The following is a 22,187-nucleotide window of genomic DNA, read 5'->3' on the forward strand; positions in this document are numbered from 1 at the left end:
GCCAAGTTTTAAGATAAGCTTCTTACTGTCAAAAAGTGTTACCTATAATCTTGAAGATACATTTTTTAAGCTCCACAGGCAAATTATGGCCGTACAACAGTTTTTGATACATAAGCACCACGCAGTACATGTTTCATTCCTTAATTGACAAATATCATTCAACATCAATTAGTTACCCTCATTTATACAGCACTGATAGAATCTTAATTTTAGGTATCACATTATCAGTCAGGTATGTTCTGCATCCAACATAACATTAACAAACTCTATTCAAGGGAGCAAGTCCACCAAAGGGTTCATTCTAATCCACATCCATTCACTGTTTAGATTTCCTGCTTTTAAAAATCCCGAAGGATGCAGTTTATCGAGCACTCATAATGGAAAGCTTGACAATTAAATGATTAAGTATATTTATTTATTAATTGTTACATTTAAGTTTGTTACAATGAAGAGAAATTGACTTATCTGGCATACTCCAGACACAGAATCCACACACTCAACTCATTTAGAATATCTGAAATGCAAACATTGCATTTCATATCCAGAATTGCATACAATGGAAATTTTGATAACAAGCAAGGAAATTATAAATTACAGAGAAGCAAAGGTCCACACTCGCTGTGGAAGCAATTTATAACATCCATACAAACATGTCCTCATACCAGCATTCTATTCTGTCGAAATTCTTGGCTTTGAAGAATATATTTGATTTAGCTAATTTGCTATGCATGAAAAAAACCAGAGGCCTTAAGAGTAATGGTGATATTCTCTAATGCCTGGTTATCATTCTCCATACCCATGTGGACAATAAAATTTGCCCTTTTAGCTAGAATTTAAAGGTGGCTTTGCTATACAAACAAAGTTAACTGAGAAACTAGCATGAAGGTGAAAGTGGAGCACAGCCAGATTCTTGCCCTAAATTGCCAACCAGCAACCATTAGCATATTGCAGAATGAAAGACTTTTTACATTTAATCAACATGATAAGTCAAGACTGGATGGAAAGAGAGGAAGAGAGAACACTCATTAACTTTTGGCATCTTTCTGTATAATTAACAGCGGAAACATTCTTTGGTACATCAAAGAATGCCTCCATAGCTGAAGAATTATATGGCTAGCAAAGGGAAGGTGTATTCTTTTTACATGAGCATTAGATAATTCTTTTGGTGTAATACTGCTATGGCTATTGAAAATTTTTCATCGGGGATGTGATTCAGAGATATATTTGAACGTACATAGTTTCACTTTTGAAATTTGCTTTACAGTAATTTCTGCAGTAAATGATTTGCATGGAAAGCAATAGAGGAAATAATATCTTGATCAAGCACCAGCATTTTTTTTTCAAATACAAAATAATTCTGAAAGAGATCATCACAAAGTTGTTTTATAATATCACTTGAAGTTGTAAAAAAATTTCACTGACCAAGTGATTGGAACAAAAAATTCAGAAATTATAATATCTTCATCAAAAAGCAATTTAGAATTAAAATATTTATATTAAACAATGTGGTAATCTTTTCCATGAACTAGTGGTGTTTGAGGACTTGTGACCCAGGCACTGCTTGTTTTTGTAGAAGGTTTTGTTGGGAAGCATATAGGCTGTTTTCTTAATGGCCATACCTGTAAGGAGAGGAAATTCAATGTTTAAGAACTCAAGTTACCATAAATGCACACCGTTCTTGCATAAGTTATGGGAAGATATATATAATACTTCCAGTCAGCTGGATTTTTTAAATGATTTAATCAAACCACCTCCTAAAAACATCACCTTACCAAAATATCTTGTGTGCATAACAAGATATTCAGACAAAAGCCATGAATGCAAAAATAAAAAGTTCAAGAATATGATAGAGAGAATTGCTTTAAGTCATTATGTGAAATGATAATTTGAAAAACAAATATGAATAAAAACATGCAGGTATTGAGTTCAATCTGTTTATCTATTTTTTCAAAAATAAATTTTGAAGACATAACAGAAATACATACTATGTATTTGAGACAATGCTGAAGTATACAGTAAATCTAAGGGTTCTAACCAACACAGGTAACTCAACCATTATTTAACGAGTTTGCATACATTATAGAATAATTAGATAAATTAACTTACCTATTCACTGATAAAACTTAAAGATAAAAAGAAATTTGCAATTCAACAGGATTATTTTCCTGAAATGAAAAACTGATGAACCAGAAAATAACTAATTAGACAAAAATATGGAGCCCATTTACGCAACCAGCTTGAGCTTTTGCCATCATGGAATGCAGAAAAAAAGGTTGATGAAACCAAGTGAAGGGCAAGATATGATTCCGCCAAGTATGGATTCCATACTACATGTAAGAAGTTGTAACAACAATACATACCCCAACACTTAAAAGATTTCAATTCACATTCCTTAAGTCACACAACCAGTCAAGGCGAATGATTTATACACTCTGAAAATGTTGCATTGAAATGCACATTAGCGGACGACTCCGTTAAAAGTTACTGTTGCGGCATCTCCCGCAGTTTCTTTGGAATTTATCAACAAGATGTTCATGCATAACATAATTGCAAATGTAAGAGTCAAGGTGCAGAAGCAGAAATAAAAAAAAACAAACAAACAGGAAGACATGATTCAAAGCAATCAGAACTTAATTTATATGATCGTCAAACGAGCTCAACTATGATAATAAAATTACAAAACCCATGCAAGTTTAAAAGTAAAATAATAAAGACAAAAACCTTTTTGGGACCATCAGAGTAAGTGTACGTGGATTGGTGTAAGCTAGTTATATCTAACACACATGACTCTCTCTATTTATGACAAACCACTTAGTTGACACCACAACAAACAATGACAGTCCATTTTAAACCAAAATCAAGTGGTAGCTTTTCATTCCTTACACATCACTTGGGGAATTAAAAAAAAAAACTTACAGCTTTTCTTTTGATACTGCATTCATTGATCATGACTAGAAAACTAAATAAATTTGTAACTGTGCACAGGTCTATAACTAAATTTTGTCATAATTTCAACTTACTCTTAGAGTTAAATATCATAACATTCCTTACAATTAACGTTTAGGTCACAAAAAGGGGTAATATGCTTAAATACGAAACGAATGACAGTGTACTCACTTCTGGAATTCCCACTCCCTGTTATCCAATGGGCATACTTGTCTAGTCTTCAGCCAACGAGAGATACAGTGGAAATGGAAAGCATGCTGTGAAAAAATCAAAGTTGTATATTCAATTGGGTGAAGATTAAGTTAGCTGCACACTGATCACTAAAACATAAATTCAAAGGGTTGAAATAAGGCATAGTAAAAAAAAAATGCCGAACAAAAAGGATTCACAAATGAGCATAAACAGCATAAAATTTGCTGCAATCATGTCATATTCAAATAAAACTATAAACAAATACATCAAAACAATAACAAAATCTGAATGAAAACATGTTTCATACAAGTTTTTCCTAAAAAGTATATAGCCAGACCAGATTGAGTGAGTTTCAGAGAACTTTTCTCTTTGCTGTGTGGCATTAGAGTTAAGGTCTATAAAATTAATGATCGTACAAAATAATTATAAAGAAAAGGTTAGCAGCATTTAATGACTACAAATATAAATGATCAAATATTTATTTGATAGCTGAAATGTTTCTAGAGTGCCCTTCTCAAAATGAATACCTAGTGTGCAACTTGATTATGTACTATATGGTGAATTGTCATGAGGTGAAAAAGCATGAAAATCAAGAAACATGAATTGCTGATTGGAGATGTCTTGATCGCGTGCTGAGACTATTCAACTTTTATTGGATTAATGCAAACATGTAACTTTTACATGCAAGAATCCACTGTTGCTTTAGTAATTTGACATCATATGAATTCACTCTCCAGCCCTGGAAAATGACAATTAGCAGTAAACCTATTAAGTTAAATAAAATACATATTTATCTGTGGTATCCGCTTAAAATCTTTGCAAGGAGTCAATAACAAAATTAATTTAGTCACAAAAATATTTTACAACATTATAGAAATCTCATAACCCGATTAATCCTAAAATAACAGAGGGAGTGAGAAATTTAATCAATCTGGTTGCCATCATATTTATTTACAACATCTTATGCATAAATGAATGACGAGCATATTCTTTCAGTTGAATCCAAGTATTGAAATGGATGGAACTTTACATAATAGTATATCATTTATCATCTATAGATTTTTAAACACCTGGAAATACTTTTGATACTACAGATACAGACTCACCACCTGAGTTCTCCCATAACTCTTGCTTACTGAATTAGAAGAGTGGACCAAGAGAATAGGTACAGAAAAGAGGTTAAGGGCACATAATACACTATTAGCAAAGCTTGTGTGCATCAAAGGTTGCATGAAAGCTTAGATTCATGCTTAACTAATGACTTAATGGTCCCAGATTCAAATCCAGGTGATTCCAGGGGACACACTTCACCAAAACTCATTTCTCGCGACACAGTTCAGGGAAACTCTAATTACTATAGTTCAAGGGACTGGTTCCCCACATACCCTGAATGCATGGATTCCACAATCTGTGGGGTTTGGTGCGAGATAACTCTTGCAATAACATAACCAATCATCATATTGATTGGTGCCCTTTTTTCATAAAAATCACTCATTAATTAATTACTATAATAACACACACTTGGGAAGTTCACCGTAACAATTATAGTTTGTGATCAGAAAAATATCATTGTACAATACTGCTTTATGATAGGACTGATGCCAAGGTAGTTGGCAATTTCTTCCTGGTACCCTGAGTTAAAAAAATATGCTGTGGGCTCCCTCAATCCAACACTTTCTCACCTACTCTCTGTAGTTGGTGAGAAAGGCAAGAACATAACAGCATGTGTGGAGGTTAGGTTTACTTCCTTCCTGTCCATGTCAAATTACATGCACATGGCTTCCGATGTAGAAGACAATTAAGTATACACTTGCATACTAAATATTTAAATGCACACATTTACATGGTAGTCCAGTGGGTAAAAAATCGGTTACTGACCAGAGCACCGAGGTATGATTCCAGAAGATGCCTTTTAGGGAGCTATTATCAATTCCTGCCTGAGTGGGTTTTCCTCCACCAAGGTCTTGGCAGCTTGTAATTTAATGCATTATTATTTATATCATTGTTGATAGTTTGATGTAAAGGCAAAAAAGTGTTGTTTTTTGATTAATACTAAGTAAATTAACTAAGGATATAATATGAATCATATTTATTAACATTGTATACATCATAATAAGGTAAAGATGAAATGCTATTCTGTTGAGACATATCTTATTCCCATTGAATCAAATTGATTGAATCCTAAAAACTCAAAGAATATTTGCTAACCATCATTTATCAAAAATCAGCGATACAGAGATCTCTGAAACTGAAATGAGCTCTGGTTTGTTACTTTATTTACTTCAGGACACCTGCCACTACTTACAAATGAGGAAAACTAGGTGCAAAGCGTAAATAAATATTCTAATACAATCTTTAAATAAATAAATTAGCAGTTTTTTCACAATTAATAAATGCAAATTATAAATGTATGCCCCATATACAAATTAACTCTTGTAGTTTTTAATTAAGAAAGTGGTTTCCTCTATCTACACCCTAGAGAACATAAAATTCACACTTACAGGAGTGAGGGAAAAGGGTAGTTACCTTTTCTGTGAGTATTAAGGCATTCCAGAGATGCATTCTCATCTACAGAAAGTTGAGTTAATGTACTACGTACAGATGTATCAATATAAAATTATCTTACTTACTAAAATATGCTCTTTTCTTCGAGAGTAATGTAAATACCTTTAATAGCTACATTAAAGTGAAGCCCTCGAGTGCATTTGCCTACCTTGAAACATCACAAGTAATCTTTATACAATTATTACACTACCATTTTATTAGGTGCACATATCTAATGGATGGTGACTTAAACTGAACTGTGCATTATTTTTTTGGTGAATCAATTAATTTTAAATTTTCAAGTACCAAAACCAAACATTTATAACCAGAAGTTAGGTTTGATAGTTGAGGATAGAGTTCACCTAGTACTAAGCCCAACAGCAAGTGAAATCCACACATCGGGTTAGGAGGGGGGGGGCTAGTTCCTTTCTATGGCACCTATACTTTCCCAGGAAGTTCTGGTACCCAAAAATTCACACTTTGGGCAGAGTTGAGGGAGCTTAGAGAGCCCCAGGAATTGAATCCAAACCCCTTGGTCGGCAGTCCAATGCTCTACCCACTGGACTACCATGTCCCCATTACCAAAGCATATATATATTTTTCTGAAATAAACATTAGGTTCAGAATTTTAATAAGTGATGTGCTCAGTTCTAGAACTAAAAATTATCAATTAATCATTAAGTCGACAATATTAAATGAGTTGTTAGGAAAGATGAATATGCTTGGGAAGAATGCTGGGAAATGATAAATTATGATCACTAAGTCAATTAGCTATCTTAAGTCATTGTACGTACTTCTTCATGACGAGAGCATCTTAAATTTACTAGTTAGTTTATTTTTCCTATGGGTAGATACAGATTACCAAAAATACAGGTATTTCAATTGAGGTTAGAGAGAGAGAGAATAATTAACAAAGTTTTTATGCAGATATTTTCAATCAAATCTGATTGTTTTGACAATAAATAGGGGGAATTCTGTTATCAAATGTATCTCTCCACTATGTCCAAAATGCTCGGTCCTTCATTCCTACAGATGAAGATATACTCCAGGCCAACGAATAGTAACTGCCATCATATGGATGAAGGCAGTGAGTGACTAGGTTAAGGGCTAAAGAAAAAGTGTATAAAAATGATTACATTTAACCATAAAAAGTAGAAATTTCAGGACATGTTCCCATTGTTAATAAAATATTCCATCATAGAAATTAACTTGCTGGTAATGAAATCACCAACAAATTTCAGCTAAAATTTAATGTACAGTATGGAAAAAACATTATTACTATCTGCTCAACTCTATCCTTGAATAGTACTTTTAGTAACCAAGGATAATTGACAACTTGCAGCACAAAATAAGCCATTTATGACCATTATGCCTACGGTAGTATTAGAAAAAATGTCTATTTTTACTTCTCGATATTATTTCCCAGGACAATGAAGAGTTCACTGTCACTGAAATGTGCAAAACAGAGAACATTAAAAGTATATGTATTGTTATCTATTCTCACAATTCTTTCCAACATAATGAACACTGTAATCATCCATTTATGGCAGCCAATAGAGCATTATTGTGCATTTTGTGCTCCGATATCTTAAGAATTTTATATTAATGTCCAAAGAGTTAACGCATTATATGATATGCATAAATGAAGGGAAGTATCACTGGAAGAATCTATCCTTCTTAAATCAAAATCCATTGTGTAGACATCAAAGCAAGTAGACATTTACACAGTAGTCTCCAAAGCAGCATGCAACAACCACACTTCACAATAACATCAATATTAATCAATGAATACAGCAGTCATGTAACATAATTTGCTACCACTTGATTTTAAGGCAAGAACAGTCACTTTTGGGGCACACGTAATAATACAGAAAGTGAAGGACTTTTAAAATTAATGTATTTTCATTAACCAGCAATGGAATACATATCTCCGGCACATGATATCAATAAGTTTCTACATATGATAACGAATTCTTGGTCTATTTATAGAATACATTTGAGGCCCAGTTATTATGTTGGTAATGTAGCACTTAGGAACTCAAGAAATAAGTTCAAACCAGCGACAGAGAAAGAGAATTGGAGGAAACCCACAACCTATTCTTTGGTTCTTCGGGAAACAAAACCAGAAAATAGGGATCACTCGCAAAAACTAGCTTATGTGCAAATCGTGTAATGTGAAATTAATAATTAGAATTACATTTAAGATGACAGTTAACCACTTAACACCACAGACATGATGATTAACAATACAAGTATTATACTTAACTTTTCATGCAATACTCCAAAAAGTCAACCTTTAAAACTTCTGGATTGACTCCAACAAGCCTACTTATTTCAAGGATTTGAAAGAAATATTTTTTTAATTAGATTAGTTATGCATTGTTGTAGAGTTCAAGAGTAACTGAAAGTTCCCTGATGAGAAACTACGGAAAGCAATCTTAATAACTGCAGCTTATAAATCTTGTCATATCTCTTCATATTCATTCACAAAATTTGGTAGGTGAATTATGTACCATTAATAAGTAGGATTAACAGTGCCAAATATAAAAATACACAGTCTACCATGATGTCAGCTGGTTTAACATATCGATGTTAGTTTTATCTTGTACATGGCTCTAACAACTAGGCAGTATTCTGACTACTCAGTATTCAGCACTTCGAAGCAAATTCTTGACGACGTAGTCATAGTAATACCAAAAATTAGGAACATATGTACTTATACAATTACCGTAACTGATTTTTTTAATATTAGCCTACATCATAATACTGTGGATTAGATACGAGCACAACATAAAATTTTAATTAATACATAAAATATTTCTCTGGGTCCAAGTGATGAAGGAATACTGATGGAAAAACCTTAATAGAAAAGTAAATGAAGTGCATTATATAAGTAAAGTGCATTATGGGGTGACTATGCAGTACATGTGGACATGTTTTCCTTGATTTGGAAATTGTGAATGAATAGGGTGGAACAAAAAAAAAATATTCATGATTTTTGGTGACAGACAGTTTTTCTGTATCATTTTCTATTATCAGAAGTACGGCAAACTCTTGATTTTACATGCTAATGGATGCACAATAAAGCACGGATAATAAAAAACATGGATGAGAGAAATATGCTGTAAATATGCCCCATGATAGAAACGGAGACTCCTTTTTCATTTCTTGTGATTAATTTGCATATTCCAGCAATGCGAAGAACAATTTTGTTTCCGTTTATCGGCCATTTTAATAAAGGTGGAATTATAGTTTTACAAGAACACAAAACTATCGTCAAGTGAATAGCAGAACATATTTTCCTTAAAAAGTTTAACCAATTATGTAGTCGGGGGAAAAAAAATTATTGGGAAAGGAAGAATACTGACTAGGGGTTCTGACATGGATTCATATTTGTCATGAGATACCGAATTAAATAATTCATAGGCTTATTTTTGGATAGTAAAACCAAAAATATGCTCACCTCAAAGAAGAAAATGGAATTGTCAGGGTTAATTAATACAAGGGAAATGATAATGGAAAGTGCAGATAGTACAAAAATGTTTAAATCAATAAATTAAATACTACTCACAACTTTCTATTTTTAGTAACAAATGACTTTTGGAGAAGCCCTGGTATTTCAAACTTACATACTTCATCAATGTAAATAAATGATTCGTGGTCGTCAAAAGACCACCACGGACCATTTATTTACACTGATGAGACATCTAAGATTCATTTCCAGTTTTAATGTTCACATTACCAATACATGCACATAAAAATAAGCAAATGATGAATCACTACGTTTGGCTTGTATTACATAAAACTTATATATTGCTCACATTGCAAACACCCCATGCTACTGTACATTCCTCACTGGTCGCAGAGGCTTGATTCGCTTGGCATTCGATACAGAGATCCATTATGTGGTTTCTACAGATCGCACAATTATCCACTACGATGTCTGCAAAGTAAAGGTATAAATCTCAATTACAAAACACTTTAAAAACAATTTTTCTTCATTCAGCAGATGACAAAGAAATTGACAGCGTTATTAAAAAAATAATTAAGAAGCACTCAGCTGCATATGATGACTGGATGACTTACCTTACTCTCTATTAAAAGAAATTGAAAATCATTCACTAATCCATGTCATAACACATTTAGTCAATGAATCTCTATAATCAGGCATATTCCCTAACAGGCTAAAGACAGCCAAAGTCATCCCAATATTTAAAGGAAATGATCAAAAAAACATGAATAACCATAGACCTATTTCTATTTTATCTGTTTTCTCCAAGTTACTAGAACAAGTAATGTTTAATAGATTGTTATGCTTCTTAAGAAAATTTAATATTCTCACTTATTCTAAATTTGGTTATGAAGAAATGAAGAAAAATCACCAGAAACTGCAAAAAATAAATTAATTCATGATTACCTATTTGAACTTAATAAAAAGAACAATGCAATTGATATGTTTCAAGACTTTTGAGGGGTTTTTCACTCAGTTGATCATGCAGTATTGCTGAGGAAACTTGAGAAAAATAGAATCTCTGGGATAGCCAACCACTGGTTAAAATATTTTTAACAGGCAGCTCAGAAGTAGTTGTACTCAGCTGAATCGCAATCATTCACAAACTCACATCACTTGATGATCGAGTAAGGTGTTCCCCAAGAATCTATACAGGGTCCCCTACTTTTCCTTCAATACATCATCAACCTTCCTAATTATTTTATCAATGGGTCAATGTATATGCATGCAGATGATAAGAGTCACCCAACCTCCTCAAAGAATCTACAACCATGCTATAGCAAAGAGAAACATTGACTCTATGAGTAAATGACATGAAGGCAATTTAATGCTATGAGAGGGGCACTCATTTCATGTGCCTCTTTAGACTACAAGAATGGACATTAAGAATCCTAAGGAAAGTTCTAAGGTCCAAGTAGTTGTAGACCTTACTTTAAAAGATAAAATGTTCAATCAAACTCTTCCCTGTTCGTATTTATCTCATACTATAATCTTTGTGCAGCAAAACAAAGCCATGTTCACTCTGAAAACCGATGCTGATATACATAGTTATAGCACAAGAGGTTGTAATGACTTTGGAATAATTGCCCACAACTCATCCATGTTTGCTAAGCACCCTCGATATGCTGTTGTGAAATTCTAGAAAGCTCTCCCAAGAAAATTAAGGAAAATAGATAATTTTTTGTTATTTAAGTCTAAACTAGATCAATTCCTTTGTGATCATCATGGTATACAGTTGATGTGTTCATGGCCCTTTCTCTAGTTAAATGATTTTCTTTTTTAATAACTCTACGAAAATATTCTCATTAATGTCCCTGCCCCCTTTTTTTGTTTTTACTCTCTAAACTTAATTTAATTTTTATTTTGATATAAGCCAACTCAATAATATCCACTCTGTGATGCCTGCAAATAATATGAGCACACAATGTGAAGTGTTCCATGCTTGTTATAAACATGTCTTATAGGAACCAATAAACATTATTATTATTACTTAACAATGAAAGAGAACTCAAACTTGAATGTAATTTCTATAATAATATTGGATAATACATATGTTAACTGCCAGATGTCAAAATATTCAATTTGACAGATCATTTTAACATCAATTTAAATTTATATTTAGTTCATTTAAAAAAAATGCATAGTTAAATTTCTTAGAGGCACATGATAAATTTTTAACACACAAAATAAAGTAAGTTAAGAAAGAAAAATTAAGTAAAAAATGAAAATTAATAGAAATAAGTAAAAATTTAGAAAAACAACACAATCTTAATTTTAAAATATAACGAATCACTGCGGAAGAAATATTTTCAAAATCCTTGTATAGTGTTGTTGTAAAAATTGCATTTGTGTGTTAAATTCTAAAATATATAGGATGGACCAGTCTCCTATGTTTTCAATAAGATTTTTTCAAGAATATAATGATTTATTATTAAAGGGAGCATCTTAAGTATACTACTAGGGTTTACATTAAAATGTGCACTATAACCGTTTAAAAACGTTGTCAACCAGAAATGAAATTGTCGATGAACGATTCATGTATTTCAAAGCAAAAAGCTGTAATTTTGCCCTAAAACTTTTCCTTTCCTTCCTCTTCGGCAGCAACATTCATATAATATTTAAACAACCACCGATAAGAAAGTTACAATTATATGAGTATCGGCAAACAGCTCTAAAAATTCTGTTTAGTTTGAACATACTAAAATCAACTGAAAGTCCATTAAGTGATTGCCTTGTTATTAAAATCGGTAGAGAACTTTCTACGGCAACCAATACCTTTAAATTAAAATATGGCCTAATACACTCAAATACTGAACGTGTTTAAATTTTAATATTCTCACAATTAATTCCAATAACGTACATGCCGACACACTACTCTCAGCATGATTTTAAATATATTTTTTTAAAATTCCATCGGTATTGCCTTTAATAATGTCCAATATGATTATGCATTACTTCACTCGTTATGGTTTTCGATTGATCAAGCATGTCTATTGATCATTTTCCCTTTACATGATCCTATGTAAAATCAAATTTCCTGATACTTCATGTACTGTATCTTACACAATTGTAGTGCTCTACATGATTTTAAACCTACTTGTACCTCTTTGAGCTACAGGCTCCTTGGGACGTACGTTACAAAATAAGTAAAATTCCCATTTATTTTGGTTTAAAACACTAGATATCTTGCTGAAAAAACTGGCGAATAAGTAGCGACAGTATATTGTGCATTACATTCCACAAGTAACGTCAGGCATAGAACAAAATTCGAAAAACTTACCCCATGCCCACAACGCCACAGCGTTCCACTGAAACAAAATGACATGATATTACATATTATATCCACACACGCTCAGTACAAAAAACGAGTCAGCAACTAGAAATAATTCAAACCTTTTTCACTTCAAATCTTTTCTTTTCCCCTTTACAACTACTGGATGTGGGTAATTCAATCTCATCTTCATCGATGTCCATAGCGGATGCCATTATTTGCAAATTCACAAGGGATAACAGTCCTCGATTGTTTTCTTGGTAATCCTCGTTATCCTTGAATCCGCGACTTTCAAACAATTGAACAACCGATTTATAAAGCGAAATCCGCTGACTCAAAAGAAGGAAAATTAAAGGTGGCTCATTGTGGTGCCTCGTTAGTGTATTCACACCAAGTGGTGATCTCAATTTCCTGCAGGATTAGATATAAAACTAACGCCTCCTCTCAGATTGTAGAAATACATTAACGAGCAATATGCACGATTACTCAATTTTTGTGAGGCATTGCTGGTTGTTCAGTTGCAAATATTGGAGTGGTAGAGTTGGATTAGTAACGTAATAATTATAATGTATTAAAGGTAGAAAGAAATTGTTATTGATTTAATGGAGCCACTAGAAAAGTAAATTGCGAATAAAATGTTTACTTTTATTCGATTTTAAGAGCCGAGAAAAGGTAGCGGTTACCATGGTAACAACTGTCACAACGCAGTTAGAACTAAGATCGATTAGATGTGCTGAGGATATTAGTAGAGTTATTTGTAACGAGTTCTGCATTTTTTTGTCCGATGCTTCGTGCCTTGATTGCTCTTTAGTACAAATGTCATTGAATTCTGATGCTTTAGCAGTTACAGAGAACCCAACGACCCGAAATGTAGGCAACAGTGCTATAAATAATGAAACACAAAAAATCCATAGGAACCGTAAAAGAAGCGATCGAAGTAAAAGAAACAGTGGGACAGAAAACCAGCGAAGAATTGATTCGGAAAAAACAAGACGCCGCGTAGTATCTCTGCTAGAAATAAATAATTTGGAACATGACCACAGCGATCCTTCTTACAGTGAGAGAGCTAGAAGAGACGTCGGGGAATCTTCTGTAGCCGACCCGACCATCAGTTCGGCCCGAAGAAAGAGGCGAGAACGCCAACGACGAAAGGCTTCTATTAGTAATTCATGCACTGATACTATTATCACCACTGTTCTCGGGGATTTGATAGAAAAAGAAACCCATTCATCCACAAAAAAGCAAGACGAAGATGTTTTAATGGGCGATTGGGAATTCACTTTCGCACCGCCAAAAACTAAAAATATTTCCTACAAGCAATATGTGGAACAGAAAAGTAATAAAAAATTTTCACCCCGTGATTTGGATGATTTAGACGAAGATGAAAGTGAAAATTCACCGCGGAATACTTATTCCCCTGTAACTGTTGCTATTGCAGTTCAGAAATGTTACCGACCATTCGCCAGCTTTTGCTGCGGCGTACTTGGGGGAATGTCACTATGGCAGTGTTTCACCGTAAATATTGTATTTTGCGTAACAATACATGCCAACTTATTTTATATTTGATTGGGATGTAATTATTTCCTTCTTTTTCCAGATGCTGCATTGGAATTCTCCTTATCAGGAGTCCTTCATGAAATATTATCCCGAATGTGCTCGAGCTTTTCAATGCTTGTATTACTTACTTGCAGTCATTTCATTAGTTTCAATTCTTGACAGGTGAGAGCTTCTATCAATTTCCAAGAGTTACATGTTAGTTGTTATTTTCACAAGCACATTATTGGTCAATGAAGGCCAACGGTAAAAGTTATCTTACCCTACATAACATCACAACATAGGTGCCAATTATGACCATGAGTTGAAGCAAGCCTGATCAAAATTGGATAGGTAACCATTCTCCTCACAATTCAGAGATATTTTAGCTTGAGTAATATTTTCACCGTATTGTAGAATTGTCATAGATTTTGTTCATCATTTGTAATGATTATTTATACCAATGAGATGATGTTACTGAAAATGTGTGTACAGTGGGGCTGTGACCAATAAAAAAGAGTATTGCTTAATTTTTAGATGGAACGAATAATTAGATGATAGGTAATATGGTGATGTTTGTCAAATATTTGCAGTTCAATGGGTGAATGCTTAGAAATGTTTTCCCCATATTAATGATAAAGATGTTTATTGTTTCCTAAAAGAAATGTTTGAGACATGTATGGAACATGTCACATTGATTGCAAATATTTCAGTCTAACACAATGCAGTGTGTGGATACCAATGATACGTTCGCCAAAGAAAATCGTAAACATGAGCAGTAACATGAAAATAATTAATTGCTAGAGAGAGACTTGAATTCATCCATAGTATATCCATGTTCACACACAGGGACCGGTATTGCTGAAGTTTATGCTTTCCCATATTAAGACAGATTGGCAATTGCAGATAGTGATATACGAGTGTAAGATTGAATTCCAGCCGATGCCTCTGGGCACCTTTTATGTCAGTGTTGAAATTTTGGGAACTTTGATATTGAGTCAATACTTTGATGTGGAGAATGTTTTTTTTACGGCTCAGAAACTTGGCCATCAGAGCAATACACAATAGGCATAGATTGGATGGATGTGGGTATGGAGAAGGATGGGAAAGGTGAAGTGGACAGAATGGAAAACAAATGAGGAAGTGCTAGGCATGGTGGGGGAGGAGAGGGGATTGTTGGGAGAAATCAAAAGGTGGTAGGAATGATAGATGCAGGTATTTTGATTTTTGATGTGATCTTAAAGACTGCTTGAGGATAGAACGTTAGGCAAACAAGAAAGGGGTAGGAACGGGATAGGCATATTGGATGGAATGAAGGAAGTATGCAGAGTTGAGGAGAGACTTAATGTAGTAGATATGTCAGGTTGTTTTATTGGGAGAGGCAAAGAAATATATTGTCATTTTACAATTAATTGTATAGGCTTGTTTCCACCAAAACCATACAGCACAGTTATGGTTAAATGTACTTAATTTTTTTCATTTACTGAATTTACAAATGTATCATTTTCTTAATATGGTTCTGTATTGAAGATTATAAGGTTATTTGTGTGTGGCATTAAAAAAAAATGTCATCACCACTGGCAGAGTGAGGTAACTTTCTTCATTGTTGACTACTGATGTGCAGCATTCTCACAGTTCTCTCTTGGCTTTGCTTAATTGCACTTGAAATAATTGGCAATAGTAGTATGTAGGTATGGTCTAGAAAAAGCTAGAGAGAAATTGATTCACATTGTGTCATCAGATATTAATTATAGATGAATGTATTGTTATTAAATATGTTCTGCAAAAAAATTAAAGTATGTCTTTGTATGCTATTAGTCAAATTTTTACTGTAGAATTAATGATAATATTTTATTTTTCTCAGCTGTGATTTAAGTAATGTGGCAAAGAGAAATTTCTGGTACTCATTACCCTCCAGGCCAGCACCAGTATTGATCAGTTTTACTTTAATGGCATCATTAATTGTGTCTCTAATTTCTGCACCCCTGGATGACAAACTTGCTTTGGCTGTGAATAATAATTGGAATTTTGAGTACAACATCACATCAGTTTCGGTGAGGATTTCCATTGATTTGGCATGAAAAATAGTATTCAAATTAAGTGGCATGCATGTTTTATCTAGATTGGGAATAATAAGTTCACGAGAAGTTAGCTGTTTGTTAAGTCACTGCTTGAGGGTATGTTTCAGAGGGGAGGCTTCAGCCACTGGTGGTTGGTATATCAAAAGAGTCTGAGGTCATATATTGTATGTAAACACGTTGCCTGCTTGAAACACAGCAAATTCAAAAATATGTATTACCTCAGAAATATTTTAAGAGGAGTTTCATGCCCTGGATGCTAAAATGGCATCTCAGAACAGGAAATTTTTGCTGCTTATTGATCAGCCCATTCACCAATGTAAAATTGGGAAACATACAGTTACAATTTTTTCCTTCATTTTTACTGGTGAGCAACAACCACTGGATTTGGGTATAATTCCCTCATTTAAGGTGCATTATGAAAGAAAAAGTCCATTACCATCACTCAGGATCTTTCCTGGATGAAACATATACGGGGAATACAGGACAAGCTAACAAAAAATTAAGATTTATTAGAAGAGTACTGGGGTGAAAAGGATAAAGAGAATTGTTATCTTTCACTGGTTAGGCCTCGTTTGTAATATGCTGCTAGTATTGTATATGGGATTCTTGTAGTTGGATTGATTGCCGAATTGGATCGTTTGCTGTGTACAGTTGCTAGGTTTTTAAAACATTGTTATGATAAACCTATTAGCGTAACAAAAATATTAGAGGAGCTAGGATGGGAATCACTCACAAAACAAAGGTCAAGTTACAGATTAAATCTTTTGCATAAATTGGAAGGATGTCTCTTCAGCAGTGATGTTGAAAATATATTCTTACCCCCATCGTAGTACAGTAGGAGAGGTCTTATCAATAAAATAAGAGAGATCAAGTGTAGAACAGATAGATTTGAGATGTCATTTTTTTTCAATGAGCAATAAGAGATCAGAATAACATTGTCGGTCCTCGATAAGAGTAAAAATATTTAGGTCAAAATTAGTCTGGTGTGTGTTCACCCCACTGCCATACACCCTACTTGCTGGGTACTAGAAATTAAACTAATAAAAATAAATTAAAGATCGGCAGTTGAAAACTGGAGGGGAGAATGTTTGGCAAAAAAGGAAAGGGTAGGAATATGACAGGGATGTTGGATGGAATGAAGGAAGGATTTATGCGGAATTGTATAGGGAATTATGGTAGAATTAGATGTCAGGTTGGGTTTTATGGCAGGAATTGTATTGCTGTGTCCAGGCAGACCTATCTTAATGGATAAATGCCAATATTAGTAATACACCATGATTAACATTACAAGTTATTAATTATTTTCCAAGATAAGAATCAATGCAGCAGCAGACAGTATAGATATAAATAGAAATTTATGTACATGGGGTATCTTAATTTGTCATAAATAAACACCGAAATTCTTCGGTAATTTTTCTCAGCTAGAAACATCCTTACAGCATTATTGAATTTCCCGTTTTCCCAAAGCTACACAATGAAAAGTTCATGGCTTTCCATTCTATAGCTTTGGCCCCATGGACTGGGATCCTAGAGTAAATGTATACTATAGTGCTTTAATATGGTTTTTTATAGTAATTCGGTGTTCTATTTGTTGAAAATTAATATTATAGTTATTTATTCCTTTGTATCACTTATTTGTTTATAAAGAAAATATATGCATACATGAATGTTTCCTCAAATGTGTTACAATAGTTAGTAGAATGAAGGCCTATAGCTCTAAATTGTGACCCCTGTCTTTTTTTCCAGGTCGATTGGGATGTTGAGTGGTGGGTCACCATAAACTATGTGAGGTGTGTTGGTGCAGTGGTAACGTGGGTGATGTTCTCTCTCTGCCTTGGCTCTGATGCTCTACAGAACCAGCTCATAAGGTTGCTGGATTTACCAAAGCAGAATGAAAAGGAAATAACTGAAAATAAGTAAAAATCATCAGAGGAAAATGTATATGTGGTAATAAAGTTAGAGATGGGTATTATGAGCTGTTAAATACCTTAGGATTTTAATATTATGAAATTATTCCATTATTTAGTATATTCTATGTATTCTTAGCATGAATTTTTATCATGTTGTCAGCCATTCTGTGTAAAACCAGAATAATACTTCACATAATTACCTGAGAAATGCCAAAAGATTTACACAAGAAACTTAGCTGGATTTTGGAACATGTAAGCATATATAATTGTTTGGGAAAGCAAGTGTGGGACATTTTGTCTGGTCAAAAATCCAAATAAAAATGTCCTTAAAATTTTTATGAAAGCTGAGGACTGATATGATTTCTGCCCTGACAATACTTAAATGGTACAAAAATGATGGTGTTCATAGGATACTACTGTTTGTTGTTATTAACATATATAATCATGTGTAAAAGAAATTACCTGTTTAGTTTGAAAAGATGACGAATTATGTATTTGGTATTAAATCATTGGGGATGGTGTGCGGTTTTACTACCAGTGGAACTATTTTTTAGTGTAATGTAGAAGATCGTCTCACTCTAAGCTTTTATTTAACGTTTAATATGCAAGCTAGGCGGGGATCGTGGTAGTCTAAGGGTAGAGCGTTGGACTACTGACCGTTTGGCCCATGTTCAATTCCTAGGCAAGCCTATCTGGGTACTCTCAGCTCCACTGAAGCTATGTGATTTTTTGGGTACCAGATCTTCCTGGGAAACCGTAATCGGCACAGGGAAAGAAACTGGCTTCCCTACCGTGTGAATTTCACACGCAATTGGGCTTAGTACTGGGTGAACTCCACCATCACCTACCAAACAGACCTTCGAGTTGATTACTGTGTGTATGGTTTTTTTTATACAAGCTAGTTGCATAAAAATGAACCCAAATTTTGCAGTAACTATTGGAAAATGTATTCATGATTAATTATTTGTTAGTTGGACAGCAGAGAGATAATTTCCTTAATGGGATGGCATGTTTCATGAATGGACATTGGCTCTTTTGTTGGAAACATGTTAGTATATACTGTAGAACCCTTTATTTACACTTTTCTAGCCACCCCAGAAAAGAGTGAAATGCTGGAAAATGCAAATAGCGAGAATAGGAGAATTTTCCTTTTATATGCTTAGTTAATTTTGTATGGTATCATCACCAATAACTTCAAATATAATTTATTCATCACAAACAACATAAAATCCTGGCTTCCTGAAGCAGTTATACATCGTAGAATCCTTAACTTATTTCCAAGCCCATGATGTTATGTTGTGTGAAATATCCAGTACATTCAATTTGATTGCCTTTATATTCCTATCAAAATCATGCAGAGAAATGAATTTCAGTAAATTGTTCTTTCGTAATGCACCTTAAATGAGGGGATTGTACCCAAATCCAGGCTGGAGCTCACCAGTACATATTGCAGGAAAAATTTTTAAATATGTTACTCATGTGTGCATTGGTGAATGGGCTGATGAGTAAGCAGCAAAATTTTCTTGTTCTGGGGCTCCTTTTTTAACATCTAGGGCATGAAGCTCATCCGACAATATTTCTGAGGTCGTTCATATTTTGGAAAATGCTGTATATCTTGAAGGCAACAAGTTTCCATGTTTGACCTAGGACTCCTTTGATTTACCAACCACTAGTAACTGAAGCCTCTCAGTTCGATTTGCGTTTTGATTAATAAGGAAGTAAGTCATTGTTTGCTCAGCACCCTTCCATGACTCAATTCCCCCGTGAAGACAGGTGTTTTTGCTTGCAGTATATTAAAAAATAACATTGTCTTGTCTGCACTGAAAACACCTTTTGGGCTACAGACCTCAAGAAGTTTACTTAATTCTGACACCTTCCACCGAGCTGTAATTTCGCGGTCAGCATTTCTACTTTCATCACACAGCCTTGTACACAACATTGTGCCTATTTTAAAAAACTGGACTACTTGAATGTTCGATTTCCAATTTCGAAGGAATGCGCGATATATCTTTTCTTACGATTACGTAATTCATGGGAATATAAGACGATCTGCGAATTAAAAATAGTATTTCACTTTACGTTACCGAGTAATTGAGCAAAACCTGACACATGATGATCTGAGTTACCTCGCCGTTTTACTACTGCGAAGTTGTTCAACCTCAAAATTGTTTTTCATTCGGTGTAGTTTTGTTACGATAAAGCAAGTTTCAAGATTTAAAAGCCGTTTCATTCTTCATATTTTCAACTTGTATGCGATAGGAAGGGTTTCAATAATGTTACTATAATCGGAAAATGACGTATTTAACACAAGTTGTACAATGTATACAGTGCATCACACGAATCTCTTCTGTCAGGCTGAGATTACGAGTCTAAGTAGTTCACATTTTTGTCACTAGTACCCGCTATGTTCAAATTCTTCGTTAAATGCGTTCATACTAAGGCCCTCTCTTGTCTTTTCAAAGTGGATATGTTGGAACGAATTCGTAATAGTTTTGTGATAAAAGTTGATGTACATGAGTAACTGTTTTAGTGAGTGAAATTTTTTAATCCAGCAATTAGCGGGAAAACTGAAAATGAGATCTTGTAAATACGGGGTTCCACATGTATTGGAAAAATATTAATTTGTAAGGTACGTGATATCAAATTTGCAAATTGCGGAACAAAGTAAATTCCGATAACACAAATACGTAGTTTTATTGTATTCAATCATTTATATTTTGCCAATCTGAAGAGCACCTGAATGCTAAATATTAATTGAACATTCCTCTCTACTCTGCCATAATCCATGTTCGTAAGATGGTGTAATGTATGATAATTCTGTTCCTTATTTAAATTTTGTTCATCAACTTGGCTTTTATGAGCGACCTTGTAGATTTTATGCATGATTTTTTTCGAAGAGGTAAATTTAAATGTATCATTAAACATTTGCCCTATGTTAGACATAACACATTTATTACTAAAGTTGATCTATGCCTGAAGAAATGATATTGTTTTAGTGTACACTCATATGAAGTAATCTGTGGAATTGTTAGTGCATTGAGCAGCTCACTTGAATGAAAATTTTAATGTGCAAGATTATGGGGTTTCGAATTTTTTACTTAAAACTAAGATTATAAAATATATGGAATATACCAGAAAATTTTCTTTCAAATCTGCTCAAGGCTACTAACAAAATCAGTCACTTATTTGTAATTGGTGAATTGGTGTTCTTCTTTGATGGCTGGGTGTGTGTTTCGAAACATATGTGAATGGAGGAATGTTGTCAGTAAATGTGAATGTAACTATCCGTCAGTAGAAAATGTAGAACTATCAAAAGTTGTTTTACTCATTTTGTGAAAATGAGATCTAACAATCCTATTTTTGTATATAAAAACATGTATCACTAACATTGTAGATTTACTAGCAATGTTATCAACTAGTATTGTTTCTGTATTACACATGATGTAATAATTGTCACATTACATCAATTTTACTCTCTAGAGCATTAAATATGTATGGCAAGGAAAAGAGGTCCTTCGACACTTATTACAATACATGGTTTAAATAAAGGTTCTATCAGAGGTCATTTAATCTCATTTTCTTTCCTTCATGTACAAGGTTTTGGTAATTTGCCTGTGGAGATGTGTTGCAGGAGTTCAATATTTTATTGCAGTAAATAGGAGGAAATGTGCCTGCATGTAAAAAGTGGAATTATATTTCATAATGTCATGTAGCAATAATACTTTCGATAATGTTCGCAATTTAGGTCGAAAAATGAGCAAAAATAAATGTGCTTTTTAAGATTAATTTCATCATAAGAGTGGGCATAAGGATTAATGAGCAAGAAAAGCTGTTGATCCTGAATATTAGACTCATTACATTCAAGTACTTGAAATGTAGTAAATGGCATTAACATGCAGCCAAAAGTAAAAAGGTTATGATAATCAGGTGTGTGCATGTAGCGAAATATTTAGTGGAATTATGAGAGAAAATGCAAATGTACGCATTTAATTTTTTTTATATGCACACAAAAATTTTGATTTTTTTGGAGGAATCTTTAAAACAGTTAGCTCATGAGGAAGGGTTGGCTTTATTGGATGCAGTAGTAACTCTTCATAGTGTTTGTTTATTTTATGGAGGAGCAATGTCAACCATTTTTATAGCAGAATTAAATTCTTAAATGGTTGATGATTGCTGGGAGGTTATGCTTTTCAACTAAT

At 33.6% G+C, this 22,187-nt stretch overlaps 2 protein-coding genes across 2 annotated transcripts; one reads left to right on the forward strand and one right to left on the reverse strand.

Annotated features, from left to right (window-relative positions):
- Positions 1 to 393: 393 nt before the first annotated feature.
- Positions 394 to 12,731, reverse strand: Roc1a (Regulator of cullins 1a). The gene is made up of 5 exons (XM_071597100.1): positions 12,587 to 12,731; positions 12,474 to 12,501; positions 9,504 to 9,625; positions 3,118 to 3,203; positions 394 to 1,619 (listed from the first exon to the last, which is right to left on the reverse strand). Exons 1-5 carry the CDS (start codon positions 12,677 to 12,679, stop codon positions 1,607 to 1,609), a joined length of 342 nt encoding a protein of 113 aa, XP_071453201.1. The 5' UTR covers positions 12,680 to 12,731; the 3' UTR covers positions 394 to 1,606.
- A 98-nt stretch (positions 12,732 to 12,829) lies between these two features.
- Positions 12,830 to 21,541, forward strand: LOC139698173 (transmembrane protein 237). Its single transcript, XM_071597099.1, has 4 exons — positions 12,830 to 13,979; positions 14,062 to 14,183; positions 15,862 to 16,051; positions 17,825 to 21,541. Exons 1-4 carry the CDS (start codon positions 13,149 to 13,151, stop codon positions 17,996 to 17,998), a joined length of 1,317 nt encoding a protein of 438 aa, XP_071453200.1. The 5' UTR covers positions 12,830 to 13,148; the 3' UTR covers positions 17,999 to 21,541.
- Positions 21,542 to 22,187: the final 646 nt, after the last annotated feature.

Source organism: Hetaerina americana, unplaced genomic scaffold (assembly GCF_022747635.1).
Source record: "Hetaerina americana unplaced genomic scaffold, ioHetAmer1.1.p SCAF_8, whole genome shotgun sequence".
Classification (NCBI taxonomy): domain Eukaryota; kingdom Metazoa; phylum Arthropoda; class Insecta; order Odonata; family Calopterygidae; genus Hetaerina; species Hetaerina americana.